At 41.5% G+C, this 16,262-nt stretch overlaps 1 protein-coding gene and 1 pseudogene across 3 annotated transcripts in view; one reads left to right on the forward strand and one right to left on the reverse strand.

Annotated features, from left to right (window-relative positions):
• Map7 (microtubule associated protein 7) overlaps positions 1 to 16,262 on the reverse strand; it is a 151,538-nt gene that overhangs the window by 29,592 nt on the left and 105,684 nt on the right. For all 3 annotated transcript variants that reach the window (XM_042694283.1, XM_042692958.1, XM_042693607.1), the window contains exons 4-6: positions 8,276 to 8,439; positions 6,260 to 6,377; positions 2,095 to 2,205 (exon numbers count right to left, since the gene is read on the reverse strand). In XM_042694283.1, the coding sequence (XP_042550217.1) occupies positions 2,095 to 2,205; positions 6,260 to 6,377; positions 8,276 to 8,439 (393 nt within the window). The remainder of the gene's footprint in view (positions 1 to 2,094; positions 2,206 to 6,259; positions 6,378 to 8,275; positions 8,440 to 16,262) is intronic.
• Positions 13,358 to 13,765, forward strand: LOC122121685 (annotated as a pseudogene).

Consider the following 16,262-nt stretch of genomic DNA (forward strand, 5'->3'; position numbering starts at 1 on the left):
GGAGGTTGAGATCTGAGGATCATGGTTCAAATCTAGTTGGGTAGAAAAGTCCATGAGACTTTTTTTTTTTTGTCGGTCATGGGGCATGAACTCTGGGCCTGGGCACTGTCCCTCAGGCAAGTGCTCTACCAGTTGAGCCACAGTGACACTTCTAGTTTTCTTATGGTTAATTGGAGATAAGAACCTCACAGACTTTTCTGCCCAGGCTGGCTTTGAACTGCGATCCTCAGATCTCAACCTCCAGAGTAGCTAGGATTACAGCCACCATCGCCTGGCCTCTGTGAGACAACAAAAAGCTGGAAGTGGAGGTGTGGCTCAAGTAGTCAAGTGCCAGACTTGAACAAAAAAGCTAGGCAAGAGTGAGAGATCCCAGTACACAGTTACAATATAACACACATACCAAAAAAAGATTTACAAAATCCTATGGTTGCTTCAGATCACAAAAGCATAAAATTAAAATACGGTGACAAACCCCATAGAAAATATAAATATAACATTTATATCAAAGGAATAAATTAGAAAATAAAAGGTTTTGTGAGTTTTTTTGTTGATGTTGTTGTTGTCAGTTGTGAGGCTTGAACTCAGGGTCTGGCATTGTCCCTGAGCTCTTTTGCTCAAGGTTATTAGCACACTACTACTTTAAGTCAGAGCTTGACTTCCAGTTTTCTGATGCTTAATTGGAGTCTCATAGCCTTTCTTGACCAGGCTGGCTTTGAACTGCGATCCTCAAATCTCAGCCTCCTGAGTTACTAGAATTACAGGCATAAAATACCAGCACCCAGTCTGAAACAAAATTTAAGAATACTTTTTTTTTCTTTTGCCAGGACTTGAATTCTGGACCAGGGTACTCTCCCTGACCTTTTTCACTCAAGGCTAGCACTCTACCACTTGATCCATAGCTCTATTTCCAGTTTTCTGGTGGTTAACTGGAGATAAGAATCTCAGAGACTTTCCTGCCTGGGTTGGCTTTGAATTATGATCCTCAGATCTCAGCTTCCTAATTTGCTGGGATGACATGTGTGAGCCACCAGCATCCAGTTCTAAGAATATAAAAAGAATACAGAAAAGTTTCTAATTTGACTTGCTATCTCATATCAATGATTAATACAAGTTAAATTTTAAAAGGAACAGTTTTGGCTAAAAAGCAAGAATAGGAAATCGTTCAAACATTTACTACTTTATGAGAAAGTATCAAATAACACCAACACTCATATAATTACATATATTACATACATACATTACAATGACACCATGATAACTTTTATACAATACCAAATTTATAAAGACATACACACAGAACATGCACACATTATGCTCCTTATAAAGATTATAAACAAAGAAACTGTCTACTTTTAAGATAAAGCCCTTAAATAAGCACAATCTGTTATTCTGAAAGAGTATGTGCTTTTTCATTACACAATAATTCTTTGGTTTTACTTACACTCACATTAATTAACATAAAACAAGTAGCTTATCTTATAAGCTTGATTGTTCCTTCTATGGTATATGTAAAATAAAACTTTTACTTTATAAATACCTCAACATTCATGTATTGTAAATCCATAGGATGCATAAAACTTAAAACTCAGAAAAGAGGTTAATTGTGGGACTGTGATTATAAAACTTTTCAGGAGGCTAAAATGATAATGGTATTCTTGAAGGTTGGTCAAATCCTTCATGAGTGAATGAAAGGATACTGAAAACCCAATCACACACAGGAGAAAATCAGAGCCTGGAATTTCCAAGGTACAGATGAAAAGCCAGAGGCAATATGATTGGAGGCAACAATGTTCATTTTGTGGAGAGTGGGTAGTTTCGGGAGCTGTACACTGTTACTAAAGAGTCCACAGAAGCACCACTTCATCACTGCTAAATACAACATTCAGCCATGGTCTAAAATGGGGAACAGTCTTGTCACAAGGCAAATGCTGCGCAGACGTTTATTGCTTTTTTACTCGCAAGTTTTTTCTTCCTATTTAAGAAACGCAGGGAAAGCAACTTCAGATGCATATTTTCATCTGTAAACATCTGAAAAGTTTTTTAAAAAGCATTAAAAATAACGAAACATTTTTTTTATTTCCTTTTTGACTGTACCTCTATCTGGAGAATTTAGCAAAGTCGCAGAGGAGGATGAGAGCCGCTTGCTAATGACCGGATCGACGTGTTTCGAAAGATTCATGGTGGAAACTGACCGCCTGTCTGGATCTACGATAAAGGGAGATAATGCTAATTGACAGCATGCAGGATTGCAATTTCCTGGGTCAGTAATGGAGGGAGACTAGGGTTGAATGTAACAGCTCTATGTCTAGATCTTTCATAACAGCAGTTTTCTAAGTACACACATTAAAGGGAACATAGGTGAGAAATGAAATTCATTTTTCTTATAGAATAAATAAGTATTCAGATCCACAGCTTGAAATTTGACAATATTATTACAATTGAAGTGGACAAAGAGAAAAGGAAGGCCAAGGAAGGGCTCCAGAGATGACAGAGGCCAACTACAAGCTGAGAGAGGAGCTTGGAATGGTGAATGCCTTCTCAACTTCTTCAGGCAAGAACAGTGGATGGTAACAGTGTGGGTAAAATATACCAAAAATTCTGGAGTTAAAAGCACATTTGGTTCTGTGTGCTTGCCTGTACTTTTGCTTGTAAATTATTTTATCCAGCTTAGCACAGAAGTTTTAAAAAATAAGAAGACAGGACATGGTAGTACACAACTGTAATCTCAGTTCCTTGGGAGGGAGAGGCAGAAGGATGGAAAGTTTGAGGCTAGTTTGGGCATTTTAGCAAGACCCTGTCTCAAAGTAGAAAAACAGTAAGAGTACAAAGGATGTAGCTCAGAAGTAGAGCGCTTGTGCCTACTATGGGTGAGGTACTGGATTCAACTCACAGTATTGCAAAAACAAAAACAAAAAAACAAGAAAGACAAGTGCTCTAGGTCTGTAAAGGCAGAACAGTTCACAAACTTGCCCAACAGATCTGATGGTGACATAAATTAGAAAACTTTGAGTTCTTATTAGTGTTCATTCTGCAGCGAAATAATAATATTTAAAGTTGAAGTCAGAAGGAAAATAGCCATGTAAAATGCCAAAAAAAAAAAATCAGCTAGGTGTGGTGGTGCATCCTGTAATGCCAGCACTGGGGACGCTGAGGTACGGAGATTGAGGTCATTTGTGCTACATAATTAGTTTGAAGCCAGCGTGTGCTATTCAAGAACCTATCTGAAAAAGCAGATAAAAAGGTAAAAATTATCTTAGCTAATTTACTGTTGGTACAGTGGGACCAAATTCTTATCATGCTCACTATAAAAACTGTTTCCAAATTAAAGAAAATATGGTAAAGGTCTACAAACCTCAATAAATACTTGTCTAGTAGACAAATAGATATTTTGATCCACAATGGCTAAAGATGAAGTTTTATTTTTTGATAACTTTTTTAATTGTTTTTTTTTATTGTGAAAATACTGTACAAAGGGGTTACAGTTACACGAGCAAGGTAATGAGTACATTTCTTTCTTTTATGCATTGAACTCAGGAAGGCCTCTTCTTAAGTGCTCTACCACTTGAGCCATGGCCCCGACCCTTATGCTTTGATTTCAGACACAGTCTCATATTTTTGCCCTCAGACAGAGTCTCATATTTTTGCTCTGGTATTCCTCAAATTGCTACCCTCCTACCCCCTCCTCCCTGGGATTACAGGTATGTGCCACCATACCTAGCCTGCATCATTTTATTTTCTGTTGTTGCCTGCTTATACAACTAAAACACAAACATTCTTTGTCATTGATACCCTCAATTCTAGTTCCCATTGGTCTAACCTTGACAGTAAACATTCTGGAATGAACTTCCTCACAGAATAGCTCTTTTAAACATTTCTAACTTCAACTGAGTTTTAAAAATTATAGTTACAACATCTCAATATTAAAAAAATAAAAACAAAACAAACCACCAAACACCTGTCGATGACTTTTATACTTAACTGGTGGGTTTGGGGGGAGGGGATTCCTAATAAAATGATCTAGACAGAAAGGAATACAATGATGAGATGTGAGGCACAGGGCTCAAGGAAGGCCAACAAAAGCCATTCACATTTTCTTTTTTGCCTCCCCCCCCCCCCCCGTGTGTGTGTGTGTGTGTGTGTGTGTGTGTGTGTGTGTGTGTGTGTAGTTAATTAATGATAAGAGTCTCACAGCCTTTCCTGTGTGTGTGTGTGTGTGTGTGTGTGTGTGTGTGTGTGTGTGTGTGTGTGTGTAGTTAATTAATGATAAGAGTCTCACAGCCTTTCCTGTGTTTGTGTGTGTGTGTGTGTGTGTGTGTGTGTGTAGTTAATTAATGATAAGAGTCTCACAGCCTTTCCTGTGTGTGTGTGTGTGTGTGTGTGTGTGTGTGTGTGTGTGTGTGTAGTTAATTAATGATAAGAGTCTCACAGCCTTTCCTGTGTGTGTGTGTTTGTGTGTGTGTGTGTGTGTGTGTGTGTGTGTAGTTAATTAATGATAAGAGTCTCACAGCCTTTCCTGCCTGGGCTGGCTTCAAACTTTGATTCTCAGATCTCAGCAGTGCCTGGCTCATTCTCACATTTTTCTTTTTTCTTTTTTGTCAGTCGTGGGGCTTGAACTCTGGGCTTGGGCGCTGTCCCTGCACTCTTCAATTCAAGGCGAGCGCTCTACCGCTTCAGTCACAGCGCCACTTTCAGTTTTCAAGTGGTTTACTGGAGATAAGAGTCTCACAGACTTTCCTGCCCAGGCTGGCTTTGAACCACGATCCTCAGATCTCAGCCTCCTGAGTAGCTAGGATTACAGGCATGAGCCACTGGTGCCCGGCTTTCATTCTTACATTTTTCTAATGTTGCTTTTTATTTTTTTTTTCATTTTTTTTATTGTGTAATGTTGCTTTTTAGATGTTAAGTTTTAGTTGGAGGAAAGCTGCCTGTATAAAGCCTGTCTTCAACAAGTAATTAAAAATACTTAATTTTGGGGGTTGGAAGCGTGGCTCAAGTGGTACAATGCTAGCCAATGAGCAAAAGCAAGAGTCACATACAGAGTCCTGGTCTGGGACCCAACAAAACCAAACCAAACCATTTAGTTATGTTTCAGAATTAGCAGAAAAACAAGCTAGACTGTATATATATTTATATAGTTTGCTGCTTATTTTGGAGATGAAGTCTCACAAATTCTTTTGCCTGGACTGGCTTTGAATTGCAATCCTCCAGATCTCAGCCTCCTGAGAAGCTAGGATCACAGGTATGAGCCACAGGGAGTCTGGCCTAAAAGATACTTTTTGAAGGTTTTATTAAAAGTTATCATTTAAAAGGGAAGCAAATATGCCACAGGTAATTATTTCAACACCTTTAAGTCACCCATGTCACATTATCAGACTTAGGAAACACTGTGTGAATCCCAGATCTAGGTCTATACAGTAGGAAGATAGTAATCATGCATTATGGCTAAGGTATGATGGTTCAGCTAGGGATGAACTGGCCCGTGGTCTGAGGTGCTAACTATGGGGCAGGCGGTCAGCAACCATAGGAATGTTTGTACCATATTTTCTAGTACCACCCAAAGTTGTGAAGTGGTGGTCCAAGCCTGCTAAATCGACAAAGGTGAATGATGACTCAACAAAACCACCTGAGGACAGAATGTAACACATGATTTTTTTCAAAGTAAATACTAAAAATAAATACATACAAAAATAAATTGTTAAGACTCACACAAATGAAAAGAACCTGCATGCTACGTAAAATTCAGGGTGTACTGAATTTACAAATATAAAACATTTCCAATTTCAATATGATTTTAAGTCCATCCAAGAAAGAAGAGCAAGCTTTGACACATGACTACTTTTAGCCTAAGCTGCCTGCCTGCTCATTTTTATAAAAGCATTAGTCTTTACTTTAGGGACAGAATACACATGTTCATAGTATTTATTTTGGTCCCATTCATATTACTATGATTCTCCCAGGGAGAAAAAAATAAACATTGGTTAACTTATTCCACAGCCCTGAAACCCTTATGCAAATGAATTCCTAAAATCTAGTCTAGAAATGCTGCATAGGTTTCTCTAAGGATTTCGCAACACAAATGTGCTAAGGGAATGGAGAGGGCCTATCTTACCCCTACCCCTCTTCCAGTGGGAACATCAGTTAATTGGAGTTCCAAGAGTTCAGTAGGATATTCATTTTGCAACCACAGATTTGGGGGAAAAATAAAAAATCAAATGTACCCTTACAAAAAAGACATCTGGAAGTGGTGCTGGATGGTTACCTGCGCTGCGGATACTGGGGCTCCCGTGCAGAGGGCCCCCCCATGACCACCTGTTATACTTCTGCTTTGGTTTCTGGCTTCTTTCCATTGTACGTCGTACCACAGCTTCATGGCGCTCCTGAAATGGAACCATGGAGTCAGTGGTTACATTCTGCTGTTTGAAACTCCTACAACTTAAGGCAGAACCTACCCTACTATATAGCACTGCTCTGCTACTTCCTAACAGGTATGCTTTAGTTTTTTTGGGGGGGGGTGAGGAAAGAAGAGGAGCAGTACTGGGGCTTGAACTCAGGGCCTGGATACTGTCCTTTAGCTTTTATGCTCAAGGCTGTAGCTCTACCACTTGAGCCATACCTCCACTTCTGGCTTTTTGGTGGTTAATTGGAGATAAGAATCCATGGATTTTTCAGCCTGGGCTGGCTTCCAACTGTTCCCCAGATCTCAGCTTCCTGAGTTCCTAGGATTATAGGTGTGAGCCACTGGCAATCGGCTACGCTAGTATGATTATCTTAAGAATAATATCCACCTTGAAGGTTACTGAAACCATAGCTCTCTGCTCATAAAGCCCTTGGTGTAGTCCAGACATTCAAATAAATGACCTCAGTCCAAGGTGCCATGATTTAGTCAGCATTAACAAGCATGGTAGTGCAGGTCTTTGCTGAATCTGATGCTCAGTGCATGCACTACACCTAATTTAATTCTATTTATTTCTTTATTTTTGAGACAGAGTCTCATGAGGTAGCCCAGGCAGGACTAACTATCTTCCTCCTTCCATCTCCCAAATGGTAGTATGAAAGGAATGTGCATACCACATTTAGCTCATTTTTACTTTTCTTGATGTATCAAGGATTGAATTTATGCATACTAGGCAAGGAGTCCACCACTGAACTATATCTGCAGCTCCTTGTGGTACTAAGCTTTAAAAATGGAATTCACGATTTGAGGATGTGTAGTTCTTGATCTCTGCCTTAAAGATTTGTATGTCTTTGCCGGGCGCTGGTGGCTCACGCCTGTAATCCTAGCTACTCAGGAGGCTGAGATCTGAGGATCGCGGTTCAAAGCCAGCCCGGGCAGAAGAGACCGTGAGACTCCTATCTCCAATAAACCACCAGAAAACCGGAAGTGGCGCTGTAGCTCAAGTGGTAGAGCGCTTGCCTTGAGCTGAAGAGCTGAGGGACAGCGCCCAGGCCCAGAGTTCAAGCCCCACGACCGACAAAAAAAAAAAAAAAAAAAAAAAAAAAGATTTGTATGTCTTTGTATGACTTTGGTATAAATTTCCATATGCAAAAATTGGTACTTCCTTAAGGAAGTTTTTGTTCTTTTGTTGGTGGTAGGGCTTGAACTCAGGGCCTGGGGGTTTTCCTTGAGCTTTTCTGTTCAAGGCTAGCGCTCTACTACTCTGAGCCACAGCTCCACTTCTGGTGGTAATTGGAGATAACAGTCACACAGACTTTCCTGTTCCAGATGGCTTCAAACCTCAATCTTTAGATCTCATCCTATTAAGTAGCTAGGATTACAGGTGTGAGCCACCAGTGAGTGCCTGGCTACCTTAAGGAAATATTGAACACTTCTTGAGGAAGTACTAATACTAATTTGTTTTATTTATTGGCCTAGAAAAATGAGAATGAAGTGCTAATCACTAATAGAGTGTACAAGAGCAGTACAATAGAACTTCAAGATTAGTAAGGAGAACTATAAAAAGAAAATGCTTACTACTTTCTGAGGAAGTGTTAAATAAGGCATATTTGTGAAAATGTTTATGAATGGAAGGACCTATAGTTGGCCTTAGGGGGCTTAATGCTCAGCAGAGGTGAACTGAACACTAATCAGTTATAGGTTTAGAGCAGAGAAACGTGTATGTGAAGCTCTGCGGCAGTACTGGGCAGCCATCCTCCACCCACCTCACATCCAGCTTCCCTCGTATCTGGGGGTAGCTGAGACCATGGCCTCCTGGAATCCATCACAACATCCCCTAGAAGTGCTCCGTGATGGGGAACAGAGGAGCTTCCTTCTTACCTTGTCCTCTTCTAGCCTCTGCCTTCGCTTTTCCTCTACCGCCGCCCTCCGCCGCTCCTCCTTCAGCCTCTGTTCCTCCAGCCTCCTCTTCCGCTCCTCCAGGTGTTTTTCATAGTACTGCCTGGCCCGCTCCTCCTTCTCTAGCCAGAGGATTTCTCGTGCGGCTTTATGGGAAGGTAAAAAAGAATGCAACACACTGGAGTTTAAAACTTGAATAGTTAGGGCTGGGTCATATATAGTAAATATGAATTTTAAGGTTTTGTACTGACCAAGCTCAGGAGGAAAGCAATAGAGTGCTATTAATTTTTAGGATAATTTCATATGCTAATAATGAGGTGGAAGAAGATGCATTGAATCCTCCCCTTTGGGAACTCATAGGATTTTCTAGTTTGGCATACATGTTCTGGTCTCAAATCTAATATTGATAGGATGTGTCCTCATAATCAATGGTACCATCTGTCTATCTGTAAAAAGTACAATATACTGCAGTGCTGACTACACTTCTTTCAACACAGTACTGGCTCTTTGAAAGAAGTCGGGGAAAATAGTGGATGAACGATGTGCCAAGTGCCTCACGGCCTAACCCAGTCAGCTTAGCCTGTGAGGACCAAGAGGAGCCCACAGTACCAAATCTTATCAAAAGCCAAGGAAAGCTGGGTGCTGGTGGCACACATCTATAATCTTAGATACTCAGGAGGCTAAGATCTGAGAATTGTAGTTCAAAGCCAGCTCAAGCTATAGATATAACTCAGAGGTAGGGTGGTTGCTCTGAAGTATATCTAAGGTCCTGGGATAGATTCCAAACACTGTAAAGGAGAGAAAGGTATAAGGAAGGAGGGAGAGAGGGAAGGAAGAAGGGAGGGATGGGGAGAAGGAAAAGAGGAGGAGTAGGAGAAAGGAGGGGGTGGGGAAGAAAGACAAAAAAAGAAAGAAAATTTAAGCTTTATGCTTTACCTCAACACATAATGAGATTATTTATATTCAAATAAATGCCACTTTTCAGGTTACTTGAAAGACATTAACTAAGTGCTAATGATAATTCTTAAATAAACTATTATTCAATTTAGGTCATTATTTCTAGGAAGGGAAAAATGAAAACACAGAGAAATACAACATTTTACAGGACTTATCTTAAGAGAATTCATATAGGAAATACTGATACATTTTATCCAATGGCCAAGAAAAAAGAATGAAGTGGTAATCGCTAATAGAATGTACAAGCACAGTACAATTTCAAGATTAGTAAGGAGAACTGTGGAAAGAATAGTATTTATTTGCACCAAACTAGCCTCTATTTCCACACCACCAATACTGCCTGTTCCCTTAAAAGGAGGAAAAAGGGGACTAGGAAGTTAAAATAAATTGGAAGGAAAAAACTCAAGTTTATTAAGACAGATTTAGCCAGGCATGACGGAGCATGTCTATAAGCCCAACCTGGACATGGAAGCGAGAGGATCAACAGACAGCCTGAGCTATATATAGCTTTTCCTGTAGTAAGATCCTACCTCAAAACCAAACCTAAAATACCATACAAAAATACCATATTTTTTTTGACTGGGCAAAACCCAAAACACCTACCTATGCTGTTTACAAAAAACAAAAACCTGAAAAACAATAGCAACAATAAAACAAAAACAGAAACCAAAGTGCTGAGGGCATTGTTCAATGATAGAGTATTTGCTTAGCATGTAAGGACCCTGGGTTTGATCCTCAGCAACACATGCACACATACATACATGTATGTGCACAAGCTTGCGCGCACACGCGCGCACACACATGCACATGAAGCAAACAGCCATAGGCAAATGAAAGCAAAAAGGCCAGAACTAAAAATATTAATATCAGACAAAATGGATTTGAAATTCAAATAAGAAATAAAAGATCCAAAAAAGTTAAATAATACCCCCATGACCAAAGTCTAAATGAAGTAGTTGGGATTTTGCCTCAGCTCTGACTACAAAGCTTATGCTGCCAGAGAGGACACAATATTGCGCCCATGTACACCTGTGCCTGACTCACATTTCTACCTGAATACTCACGGAGAACTCTCACAGACCCCGACTTGCTGTGTGTGAGGTGAGCAGCGAACCCTCTGCCTTTGGTCTTCTGATACTAGCTCCAGGAGAGGAAACTGTGTGCAGTTTGAAATGTCAGGTCTTCCTTACTTTCTCCTCATAGATGCTCTAACTGACTTAACATACCCAAGTGGTAGGTCTTTTCGGGATCTCTCAGACCCCGTAGGAGCCTCTCTGACGTCGCTATTACTTTAAGGGTTCATTTTTTCTTCCTGCTTCTGATGTCCAGCCTTTTGCCTTTTCAAATCCATCCCACTTACTGTTCTCAGACATAGCTTCCTCATACAACAGACCTGGAGACTTACTTCCCCCATGTTCCCTGTTCAACTCCTTAGATAGGCCTTGTGATCCTGAATATTATACTTGCTACCTTTGTCCAAAACACCTCTTCTCATCTGTTGAACTTTGTTGTTGTTGTTGTTGGTTGTGGGTTGTGGGGCTTTGACTCTGGGCTTGGGCGCTGTCCCTCAGCTCTTCAGCTCAAGGCTAGCACTCTACCACTTGAGCCACAGTGCCACTTCCAACCTTTCTGTTTATGTGGTGCTGAGGAATTGAACCCAGGGCTTCATGCATGTGAGGCAAGCACTCTACTGCTGAGCCACTTTCCCAGCTCCCTGGTGAACTTTTGTCCTATAAGTCATCATCAAATGCACCTCCTCTGAGCAGCATGACCTGAGGCATTGGGTCTACTCTGCAGATGGCAACCGCTCTGAGTTCATGCCTACTTTGGTAGATGGCTAACACAAGTTTGAATAAATGAACTGGAATGCTTATTGAAGGAGGCTAGGGATATAGCTCAGCAGTACAGCACTTGTCTTGTGCACATCGGGCCCTGGGTTTGATTCTAGCACCATACACAAAATAATCTAGAGCTGAGTGATTTTCAAGCAAGGTGACTTACATTGGACACGGATGATAATCCAAAGCCTTGTCAGCTTGTGGTTATCGTTCTTTCATTGGATTATACAATGGAAAACTGTCTGACAAGGGTGGCACTGCAGGATAGCCAGGGCTCTGTCTCCTTAGGGGAGGAGCCCCCCCACTTTGCCTGCTTCCCTGTACAGAAAGGATGGAGCTGAGCCAGCAGCTGATACACTGGGAAAACCAAACACCTCCTTCCTTTGGGCGGGGAAGACCAAGAGCCTCCTTTGTGTGGAATGACTTTTGAGATAAAGAAGCAAATCAGATCAAAGATTCCCTGGAATTCTTACTTGTGTTTTCCTCCTGCTCAAGAAATGCAGCTTTCCTAGACAGACCAATGGCCACCCTTGGACTCATTTGGTGGCCACCTCAACCCTAATCCCCTACACTTCTCAGAGAATTTGCCTTTCTCCCCATCTGGCTGTCTCTCTGAGCCCCACCCAGGAAGCGCGAGTGCACACACACACATACACACGCACACATGCACACACGCGCGCGCGCGCGCACACACACACACACACACACACACACACACACACACACACACACACAGCCTTCTGCCTGCCACTCCATTGTCAGACCTCTCCAGTTCCAGTCACATGACTGGCCACCCTCATCTTTATCGTCATCACCCTGGCTCTTACTTTATATTGTATTGCTGACACTGGGTGATTTACAGGCTTTATTTCTACAGCCATGCTGCAGGGCAGACACTGCCATTAAACTTATTATGAGAAGTCTGAGACACAGAAGTGAAGCAACCTGCCTTGACATCTCGCAAGTGGATGAGCTAGACGTCAGACTTGGCTGTCTCATTCTGGAGGTGAACAATGAGCCATTCTGCTAAAAGGCCGAGTCTGGAGTCCCTCCCCAGGGTGAGGGAGAAGCTGGAGGTCCCTAGCTCCCAATGTCACTCTTAGATGTATTACTATTTGTTCAAAAGACCCTTTACTTTGCAGATCTCTTCATTTTCACCCTTAAAGGCAAAGACAATTTGGTGGGGGAGGGAAGAATGGCTCTTTGGTCTTTTGGTCTATCTGATATTCTCTTTACCTAACCCATTGGGCAACAAGCACCTATCCTTTCCAGCAGCAAGCCTGACTTATGATACAGTGCTATGGTATTTGCTAATGTCATGTTCCTCCCACAAGGGCCATTTGGATCCTGGAGTTATCTATTTACCAGTGTTGGAAGCTTTTGTATATGTCTTCATCAAGTACCAATTTCAGCAGAACTGGATGCCAATCAAGACTGATGGCAGAGCTGTCAAAGTTTACTTACTTGACATTTGGATGAGAAGGACTATTTCCAGTGGGTGTGCACATGGGTGTGCAACATCTCTCCCTCCTTTTTTCCTCCCTCCCTCTCTCCCTTCTTATGGGTGGAGAAATCCTTTGTCCAAACAAATATCTCTTAAACAATGTGAAGTATGAGATCAGGAATCAAGTCTAACCAGTGCTCTATCACTATTGTTTGCTCACTAATACTAACTTGTCTGTAAATACTTTTGAGACAGAATGATGATTTATCTCTTGACCATACATCTTAATAAAATACTGTTGGTCCCTGAGTCAACAACATATTGAGGTCAGGGAGAGAGGGGGGAAAATGTAGAGTAAGAAAACAAGCAGGGTGTGGTGACACATGCTTGTGATTCCAGACATTTGGGAGACGGAGGCAGGAGGATTGTGAGTTTGAGGCTAGCATGACCAAAAGGACCAAAAGGTAGCAAGACCTTATCTCAAAAGAAAAAATGAAAACAAATGGGCTGACAGAAAAGCTTGAGTGGTAGAGTGAGTGATTGCCTAGCAAACACAAGGCTGTGGGTTTGATTCCTATGATGAAGGAACGTGGGAAGGAAGGAAGGAAGGAAGGAAGGAAGGAAGGAAGGAAGGAAGGAAGGAAGGAAGGAAGGAAGGAGGGAAGGAGGGAAGGAGGGAGGCAGGAAGGCAGGGAGGCAGGGAGGCAGGGAGGCAGGGAGGCAGGGAGGGAGGCAGGGAGGCAGGGAGGCAGGGAGGCAGGGAGGCAGGGAGGGAGGGATTGAATCAAAGAAAAACAGGTTCTTTTCCTCCCTAGCTGTCTGAAGGTCTGTCGCCATCATGAATGACATAGTAAGTATCCACACCAGGAAATTCATGACCAACCGACTACTTCAGAGGAAGCAGATGGTCATGGATGTTCTTTACCCTGGAAAGGCAACAATACCTAAGATAGAAATTCAGAAAAAACTTGTCAAAATGTACAAGACCACACCCAATGTCATCTTTGTATGTGGATTCAGAACCCATTTTGGTAGTGGCAAGACCACTGGCTTTGGCATGATTTATGATTCCTTGGGTTATGCAAAAAAAAAGCCCAAACACAGACTTGCAAGACATGGCCTGTATGAAAAGAAAAGACCTTGAGGAAACAGAGAAAGGAATGCAAAAGCAGAATGAAGACTCAGAGGGACTGAGAAGCCAGTGCTGGAGCTGGCAAGAAGCCAAAGGAGTAAAGCTCCTGCAGTGGCAGGGCCTGGGGTGATGACGAGATTTTCACAAAGGGATTATTAATAAACTGTAAAAAAGAAAAAGAAAAAAAACAACAAATAAACAAACAAAAAAGAAAAGCTATGACTGAAAGCAAAGAAATCTGGCAAAAAAAAAAGCCCCCCCCCCCAAGCCCTTCAATTACAATTTAACTGAAGTTTGTTCAAAGGTTAAAATCCCTTTTTTTTTTTTTTTTTTTAAATATCCTATTCTTTTTTTTTCTTCTTCCAGTTGGTTGTGGGGCTTGAACTCAGGGCCTGGGTGCTGGCCCTGAGCTTCTCTGCTCAAGGCTAGCATTCTATCACTTGAACCACAGCTCTACTTCCTGTTTTCTGGTGGTTAATTGGAGATAAAGTCTCACAGACTTTCTGTCTGGTCTGGCTTTGAACTATAATTTCAGATCTCAGCTTCCTCAGTAGCTAGGATTATAGGGTGAACCACCAACGCCCTGCAATATGTTAACTTACTCATTCAAAAACACTACACTATGATAGATTTCTGTACAACTTTGAACTTAGCTATAAAAGCCAATACGAATGCATTAAAGTTTCATAGGTTTGAATTTTTGTTTGAGAACTCTATCAATCCTATATTCTGTGACAATCTTTAATGATTGAAGACTCCAGAAAAGCCCAGAAAGTCCAAGTTAGAAATGCAAATCTTGTCAAATAAGATTTTAGATTCAAGATTTTGAGCTACACTGAGTGTAGCTCGGTGGGAGAGCGCTTGCCTAGCAAGTTTGAGGCCCTGGGTTCTATCCACAGGGTGGGGCAGGGAAGATACTGGTCTCAGAAAGAGACTAAATACTTTAACTCAATGTTTCCTCAGTGTCAGCAGTGTGTCAATACACTTTAAAATTAGACACAAAAATTTCAACTTACTCCATGTCATTTTCAAGAAGGGATATCCTTGATCTCCCTAAACTGTCTTACTAAACATTTCTTAAAAATTCTTTTGATCTTGTCAAAATATTTCAAGAGTTATTAGCTTTATGAAACATGAACAGTAAGAAGATTTAAGGTACAACTCCTCTATAAATATCTCTGTCTTGCTCACGTGAGAAGACGGTAAGAATAAGAATTTAAGGGCAGGGTGACAGAATGAATGCTTGTAATCTCAGCACTTGGGATACTGAAGCAGAACTGCAACTTCAAAGTCAGTCTGGGTTAGAGAGTAAGACCAATTTCTTCTTAGAAATACCTGTGCGACCCAACTATTGCTAATGTCACTAATTTGTAATTTCCCCTATACTCCTCTGCACTGCTCATGTAACACTCAACAAAGTTTGGACACTGGCTACGTGCCAAGCTGCTGTAGACATGAAGAGAAGTAAAACCCCTTCTCTTAAGGAGCACATTCCAGCAGAATCTGACACAAGAAGAAAGTAAAATACTGATACGTTTAGATGTTATGATGCTAGGGAGAGAAAGGGAATTCTTCTTGAGGGAGCTGCAAATTTACAGAAGGCCACACTGAGAAGATAGCATTTAAAGCAAACCTAAAGAAGGGAACGGGACAAGGTGGCTCACGCCTGTAACCCCAGCTACTCAGATCCTGAGATCTGAGGATGGAGTTTCAAAACCAGCCCAGGCAGCAAAGTGTCTGCAAAGGGTCTCTTCTTTCCAATTAACCATGCAAAGGTCAAAAGTGGAGCTATGGTTCAAATGGTAGAGCACCAGCCTTGAATGAAAAAGTTAAGGCACTACCCAGGCCTTGAGTGCAAGCTCTAGTAATAGCACAAAACAAAACAAAAACCCAAACCACCACTACCACCAGCAAGAAAAACAAAGAAAGGAGAGAGAAGAGGCTATAGATTTACAGTGTGGAATACTCAAGTGTTTACAGCTCTGACTCAGGACTGTGTTGGAGTGTTTAAGAAACAAAAAGCTGTAAGATGGAGAGGCATGACACAGCAGGCCCCCTTCTAACTGGGCTGCACTGGCTGCTTGGCTGAGCACGGAGCGGTAGAGATGGGAGAAAGAAAGGAGAGCTGGGAGTTGGTGCAATCTGCAGGGGAGAGGTTTAGTGGCTTGAGCCCAAGTCTAACAGAGTGTGAAGCGGTTACATTTTGGATATATCTGGAGGTTATTTCTTGATGGATTGGTTATGAGACATATCAAAAATGAATTGTAGCTAGAAGTGATATAACCTTGGATCTTGTATTAGGTTACTTCCTGGCTTGGAATACAAGTTCCAAGAGATGAGAAATGTGTCTTCACTTCAGTATCTCCAGCATCTCTGACTAGACATCATCCGAACTACTTACTAGTTAGCAAATTAATTTCAATAACATAAAGTAGGTGGAGACCAGTGGCTCATTTCTATACTGTAATCCTATCTACTAGGAGGCTGAGATCTGAGGATTACATTTTTGAGCCAGCCTCAGCAAACCAATCTAAGACTTTTATCTCCAATTAAGCAGCAAACAAACAACAAAAAACTGTAAGAGGAGCTGTGTCTCAA

The sequence above is a fragment of the Dipodomys spectabilis genome, unplaced genomic scaffold (genome assembly GCF_019054845.1).
Source record: "Dipodomys spectabilis isolate Male_0828 unplaced genomic scaffold, ASM1905484v1 ptg000001l, whole genome shotgun sequence".
NCBI lineage: Eukaryota > Metazoa > Chordata > Mammalia > Rodentia > Heteromyidae > Dipodomys > Dipodomys spectabilis.